Consider the following 7,673-nt stretch of genomic DNA (forward strand, 5'->3'; position numbering starts at 1 on the left):
TACTTGTTTTTTGTGATTTTTATTTGTACTTCTGGTCATTTTTTCTGTGGCATCACTTACTTATTACCCCAGGCTATTTTTAATCTTTGTTTTCTATGGTGTGCGCAAATGTGTGTAGTGCGTAATGGGTCACATGTGGTGATGTCACTATTTAAGGGAGGCCTTTCTCTTCAATGATGAAGACCTGGTGAGGTCGAAACATGTCGGCTTTTTAATGTAACCCCAGCCCAGTACCATTAAAGGCTTTTTAATGTAACTTATCGTTTGGGCACCTTATTTTGGAGTGCCTGGATGAACTCTTCTCTCTACATGAACTGATCCCCGATATCCAAGAGCACCCAAAAGCTTAAATGAACAGACTGAAGACTGCTTGAGCTTCCAGCCACCTGTGTGCCTTTCATTGCCAAAATAATGTTCTGACTTTTATCTAAATTATTTGGTGATATCCCTCACAACAGTGCAACAGCACATAGGCCTAATGGCGGGAGTTTTTTCCCTCAGCACGTAATGAAAGCTAATCGGACGTCTAATGACAGGTGGTGCTGACGGACAGCGCACGAGGGAAAGAAGTTGCGAACTTGATCGTGTTCGGTTTCGTCAGTCCAGCGGAACACTTCTGGCTCTAGAAAATGAATCTGTATTGCAACAAATCTAGTTAGGCCTAGGTCTATATAGGCTATCCAAGATATTTAATTTAGATATTTAATTTAGTTTTCACCACCTCGTGAAGTGTTTAGACCTGGCCTATTTAATGTCGCTGTAAATTGGTGTAATGTAGCAGAAAGTGCGAGACATTCGTTGGACTCGTTGCACGCAACAAGTTGTGAAATTATTTCTTAACGGTTTTTAACCGCATCATTCGCGACTCTCGAGCAGTTTGAGAACTGAGAAGAATGAGAGAGAGAGAGGGCAGTGACTATACCATGTCACTGAGACTATGTGTGTGTGCTGCGCCTACTGAATCCAAGTGCAGAAAAAACATATCCATATAGATTATTACATAATGCACCATCTTATTACATTTCCATCAAAAAAAAAAGTTGCGGCCGCATTCCGTAATAAATTTCGCATTTTGTAATAATTTATTACAAGATGAGAAAAAAGTTATTACGAAATGCGTTCAAGAAATGTATTACGAAATGCGTAAATTATTACACAATGCGGCGATTGTCACCACATTATGTAATAATTTGTTACATTATTACATATTGCACCGTTATTACATAATGCGGCGTTACACACGCACATGGACACGCACACACACACACACACACACACACACTCCCCTGGCCATATTTACAGACACACACACACGCACTCCTCCCCAGCACTCACTCACACACCCACATACACACTCAATTGCACATTTTGTTTTTGTGATGTCTTCTCCTCCATCAGATTGCTGTCGCTTCACTGTGGATCCAAACACAGCATACAGAGACCTCCATCTGTCAGAGGGGAACAGGAGGGTGGAGAGGAGACTTGAGGACCAGTCATATCCTGCTCATCCAGACAGATTTGATGTGTATCCTCAGGTGCTGTGTAGAGAGGGTGTGTCTGCACGCTGCTACTGGGAGGTTGAGAGGAGTGGAGATGTTGATATAGCAGTGTCATATAAAAGCATCAGCAGGAAAGGACGGGGTGATGAGTGTTGGTTTGGACGTAATGATCAGTCCTGGAGTCTGCTCCTCACCAGCTCCAGCTCCTCTTTCTACCACAATAAGGAAGTGACTAAACTCCCTCTAGTGGCCAGCTCCAGAATAGGAGTGTATGTGGATCACAGGGCAGGAACTCTGGCCTTCTACAGCATCTCTGGAGACACAATGACCCTCCTGTACAGAGTCCACACCACATTCACACACACACTCTACCCTGGCTTTGGGTTTGAGTTGTTTGTTGGTGGATCAGTGAGGCTGCTGTGAGGCCCCTACAGGCAAATGCTGCTCATTCAAAACACACACACACACACACACGCACACACGCACACACGCACACACGCACACGCACACACACACACACACACACACACACACACACACACACACACACACACACACACACACACACACACACACACACACACACATGAAGGGTTTTGTCGTAACTGGAACATGTCTGGGTCTCTGGGGGCCGTTGGAGGATGTCAAAAGGATTAGCAAAGGACCCTGAGAACTATATTTGGTTTGTGTTTAGGTCATATCCATATGTTAGACATTATTGTGAGGGAATTTAAATTAGTCTCTCTACCCCTTCTGTAACAAGTGCAGTGTAGAGTAATGTAGTGTAATGTAATGTAATATAGTGTAGTGTAGAGTAATGTAGTGTAGTGTAGTGTAGTGTAGTGTAGTGTAGTGTAATGTAGTGTAGTGTAGTGTAGTGTAGTGTAGTGTAGTGTAGTGTAGTGTAGTGTAGTGTAGTGTAGTGTAGTGTAATGTAATGTAATGTAATGTAATGTAATATATGTAGTGTAGAATAATGTAATGTAATGTAGTGTAATGTAATGTAATGTGATGTAGTGTAGTGTAGTGTAGTGTAGTGTAATGTAATGTAATGTAATGTAGTGTAGTGTAGTGTAGTGAAATGTAATGTAATGTAGTGTAGTGTAGTGTAATGTAATGTAATGTAGTGTAATGTAATGTAGTGTAGTGTAGTGTAGTGTAGTGTAATGTAGTGTAGTGTAGTGTAGTGTAGTGTAGTGTAGTGTACTGTAATGTAGTGTAGTGTAGTGTAGTGTAGTGTAGTGTAGTGTAGTGTAATGTAATGTAATGTAGTGTAATGTAGTGTAGTGTAGTGTAGTGTAGTGTAGTGTAGTGTAATGTAATGTAATGTAGTGTAGTTTAATGTATCTAGTATATGTTAGACATGATGTCTGTATTGTGAGGGAGTTTTCACAAAGGGGGGCTTTTCTGTTGACCCTGTCCAGGTCTCTCTGTGTTTGATGTTGTTAGATTTTGGAGGTGTTCCAAAATTCTCTTCTCCAACAAAAATTGAAGGCTGAATACTCTGCGTTGTGTTTTAGTTGACTCACTTGCAATAATAAAAATAAGTCTTGACTTTGTAGTTAAAAGGATCGATCAGGATACAATTTATTATAGAAAAAGTGAGATTACAAAAAGAATAAAAAGAAAATAAAAACAAATAAAAGTAAAAGAAGAATAAAAGGTTAAAAAGAAATAAAAATGAGACAAAGTCTCACAGCGTCTCACTATCTAGGCAGCATCCTATCTCTGGCGAATGACAGGCAAATCGATCGACAACTGACAAAATGGTGGCAACGGTTTTTATACCGTCTTCCTCATGTCAGCAGGTTACACGTATGCAAGTATGATCTTAGTTAAGGACGATGTCGTCTCCATGTCTCCAGTAGTGACGAAGCATAAAAACACCTATCGCTAAGGATAACACACAGCCTAGAAGTGTCTGCTATCTGGAAAGTTAGGCGCGAGCACACTGTGCCCTGGCACAATGGCCTTCAACAGCCGAGGCTCTTGCTCTGAGCTCTCCAGATATCAGCAAAGTAACAATAAACATGCCACATTCCAGGGCCCAATTGATTGGAACACAGGAAAAGGCAAAAGTTAACAACAGTATGGTCAATCAATTGTTGGTCAGCTGCAAAGTGCAGCTGGATATACCACTCAAATTCAACAATGTGTAACGTGAATGGGTCTTGTGGTGAAGAGCATTTAATTCATAATAAACCTTGAACACTTTTTAGAGCACATCCCTTGTGGTAATTAGAGTGGGTCTTGTGGTGAAGAGCATTTAATAATAATAATAATATGAGTGTAACGTGATAACGTTGTAATTTAATTGTCAATAGGACGTTGCAGACTTGCTCGTGCAGCAAGCCATTTAACTGTCCCTCCAACGCCATCACATGGACCTTTGCCATGTGATGTGGCAAAAAAGTGCCACTCTGCAGGTATGTGAAAATCTGCCTCGTGGTGGCACAAATTTGTTGTAATTTTAAGGTTCTTATATTGTGCAGGAAGTCTGCAACGTCCTATTGACAATTAAATTGTAACGCCATACCAACTGTTTGAATTTGTCAAGGATAATGTCAAGAACATCCATTGCCAGTTTGCCACAACAGATATGTACCATCATGAAGCTGAGAACTTGTTGAAACGGTTTGAATCTGCAAGAACTATTCCAGGTACTCAAAAACTACACAGCTTCTGCCCATTGTCAATGGACACAGTGGAAGTTAGGCCATTTTGAGCATTCAGAGAAGGCAGAGTTGAAAGAGTGAGCTCAGTAAAGGAATGTGTTACATTTTCAAGCATCAAAGGGTATGTTGTAGCTGTATATGATGGCAACTGGTGGCTAGCATGTGCTGAGGAATGTATGCCGAGCACTGGAGAGGTGAAACTGAACTTCCTGCATCCTCATGGGCCATCTCCATCCTTCACTTTTCCCTTCAGACCAGATAGACTGTCATGGATCATCAGGATGTGCTTCTGGTAGTGGAACCTGTAACTGCAACGGGACGTACTTATACATTATCTACAAAAGACACAGCTGCTGCTTCAAATGCACTGGTAGAGTACAAAATGAGAGTGTAGCCATTGATTATCTCTTTAAAGTACGGTAAAGGGAAGATGGCACAGGTACACAGCGAAGGAATGTTCAAACATTCACATATCATCATTTGGTGTGTATAAATGGACATCTGCCTTAGTTTCTGAAACCTGGGACCATGGACACTGACCATTTTTGTTTTGTTTTTGTTTTGTCATGTGATGCTACTATGGTATTACCATATTATTAGTAAGTGGTCTGTATGATGCCATATTTGTGAGTCAACTTCTCTCTGAAATGAATAACAAACCGAACACCAGCATTTAAGGTGCTGCTCATGACATTGCCGGCTACGTTTGGACAAGGAACTGGCCATTTTAAAATATGAGTTTTTTAGATATTCAATTTTTAATTTTTCAATTTATCATAATTCATATTCTGAGAGTAGTTGTATTCCAAGGTGATTGTGTACTATGTAGAGCCATAAAAGAGCTTTCAAACAACACCACAGGCATCTTTTGTGACTAACACTGACTGATATATTCAAGGCTGAATGTATAGTGTCCTACCCTCACATGTGAACCTTTCCTAGTCTGTTTCGCCCTTAATATTAGTGTCAGATTCAAACCAATGCAGTTCTGGGGTGCTACCTTGCTACTGAAAAGGCACACCAAGTATGATTGAAATCCGGGTCGGTCGGGTCCCAAAGTGTCTGATTTCACGTGAAATGACCCATGTAATGTAATGTATGTAGTGTAGTGTAATGTAATGTACAGTAATGTAATGTAATGTAGTGTAATGTAATGTAGTGTAATGTAATGTAGTGTAGTGTAATGTAGTGTAATGTAATGTAGTGTAGTGTAATGTAGTGTAATGTAATGTAGTGTAATGTAGTGTAATGTAATGTAATGTAGTGTAATGTAGTGTAGTGTAGTGTAATGTAGTGTAATGTAATGTAATGTAGTGTAGTGTAGTGTAATGTAGTGTAATGTAATGTAGTGTAGTGTAATGTAGTGTAATGTAATGTAGTGTAATGTAGTGTAGTGTAATGTAATGTAGTGTAATGTAGTGTAGTGTAGTGTAGTGTAATGTAGTGTAGTGTAGTGTAGTGTAGTGTAGTGTAGTGTAGTGTAGTGTAGTGTAATGTAATGTAGTGTAGTGTAGTGTAGTGTAGTGTAGTGTAATGTAATGTAGTGTAGTGTAGTGTAGTGTAGTGTAATGTAGTGTAGTGTAGTGTAGTGTAGTGTAATGTAGTGTAGTGTAGTGTAGTGTAATGTAATGTAGTGTAGTGTAGTGTAGTGTAATGTAGTGTAGTGTAGTGTAGTGTAGTGTAGTGGTGCATGCTGGGTAGTGTAGTGTAGTGTAGTGTAGTGTAGTGTAGTGTAGTGTAGTGTAGTGTAGTGTAGTGTAATGTAGTGTAGTGTAGTGTAGTGTAATGTAATGTAATGTAATGTAATCAGTGGTGTAGTCTACGTAGAACGCAGGCTTCTTCAAAAATGTACGGGATTTCAGTATTCCCACTTAAAATTGATTGATAAATTATTTAGAATAGCACAAATATATACAGTAGGCTATACCCACTTCAAAAAAAATTCTCAAATATACGGTCTACCCACCATGAAAAAGAAGACTACATCACTGAGTGTAATGTCATGTCATGTCATGTAGTATACTTTAAAGTAGTGTAATCTAATGTTATGTGATGGGATGGAATGTAATGTATGGGTGACACATCAGAGTACAATAGAGGACAAATTGTTGGTGCGTGTCTTGCTGGCGCATCTGTGACCGAGACAGCAGGTCTTTGGCATCTGTGACCGAGACAGCAGGTCTTTGTGAAGTGCCAAGAGCCACTGTATCCAGGGTAACATCAGCATACCATCAAGAGGGATGATTTGTTTGTTTGTTTGTTTGTTTGTTTGTTTGTTTGTTTACATTTATGACCAACTATGCAGCTGTTGCCATTTCATTGCCAGTACAGGTAATACAATTCACTTCACATTAAAAAGATATAAATAATTTAATAAATATATATATCCCATATATATATAATATATATACAATTATTTATATCTTTTTAATGTGAAGTGAATTGTATGAATTGTATCACCTGTATATAATACACAATGACTCAGCAAGGACAAAGAGAAACATGAGGTCTTAAATACACTGAAAACAATTAACACACAGGGAACAAATCAGGAGACAACGAGAACTAACGACATGAGGCACAGGTGGGAACAACAGCAAGACAGTGAACCAAGCTACAGAACCAGGTGAAATCAATGAGAGGAACGAGATGCACAGGAGGGAACAAGCAAGGCAATCAAAACACAGGTGAAAACAATGGAACAGAAACTGGAGACATGAAAACACTGACAATGGCAACAAGAGACAGACAACGGACAGGTGGCTACAATCAGAAGGACTAAACAGGGCGATTAACACACAAGAACTGGGAATCGAAGACAGCCGGGAATCATTAGTTAAACTGGGATAATAGGGACAGGTGAGACAAACGATGGGCGGGGCCAGGAACTAGACAAGTAAACACAAGGTCACATTGACAGGGGAAATGACAGGGCAAAAACACAAACAAAAGCACATGGGGGGCAACACAGGGGGTAAACACAGGGAAACAGCGAGTCCAAAACAAAACAGAGGGCCGGATGAAAAAAAATCCTGAGCCTGAACTTTTTCACCTTCTCCAACGACGACGACAAGATACTGCATAGTGACGTAACATAGGCCTATTTTGACACATTATTCACACATTTAATAGCCTGTGTATGACCATTATTCAAGCCTGATAGTAGAGGAAAACCCTGAACCTGTAACACTTTCTGAGATAAGAATAAATAAATGGCTAATTATTATCAATATTTTTATTTTTGCAAACTCTGTCAAGCCTGAAAGCAGGCATGGAGCCTGAATACTATCAGCCCTGCAGCTCTATCTGCCTATTTGCCAGTCAGACCCACATGACCAGGGACCCAACAAAAAATAATGTCCAGGTTGAGTCTAGTTAGGTTTTCCCCTTTCTCAAGAATTCTGCTAATCAGAGGGTGGTCAGTTTTTAAAAACTCTAGCGCCTGAACCAAGAAGTATGAATCACATCCAACAAGATTAACTGTGGATGCAAGAAGAAG

The 7,673-nt window shown here is 39.9% G+C and overlaps 1 protein-coding gene across 2 annotated transcripts in view; it reads left to right on the forward strand.

Annotated features, from left to right (window-relative positions):
* LOC134445169 (tripartite motif-containing protein 16-like) overlaps positions 1-1,930 on the forward strand; it is a 19,541-nt gene extending 17,611 nt beyond the window's left edge. For both annotated transcript variants that reach the window (XM_063194254.1, XM_063194253.1), the window contains one exon: positions 1,399-1,930. In XM_063194254.1, the coding sequence (XP_063050324.1) occupies positions 1,399-1,922 (524 nt within the window). In that variant the 3' untranslated portion in view covers positions 1,923-1,930. The remainder of the gene's footprint in view (positions 1-1,398) is intronic.
* The last annotated feature ends 5,743 nt before the right edge of the window (positions 1,931-7,673 follow it).

The sequence above is a fragment of the Engraulis encrasicolus genome, chromosome 3, assembly GCF_034702125.1.
Source record: "Engraulis encrasicolus isolate BLACKSEA-1 chromosome 3, IST_EnEncr_1.0, whole genome shotgun sequence".
NCBI classification, from domain to species: Eukaryota; Metazoa; Chordata; class Actinopteri; order Clupeiformes; family Engraulidae; genus Engraulis; species Engraulis encrasicolus.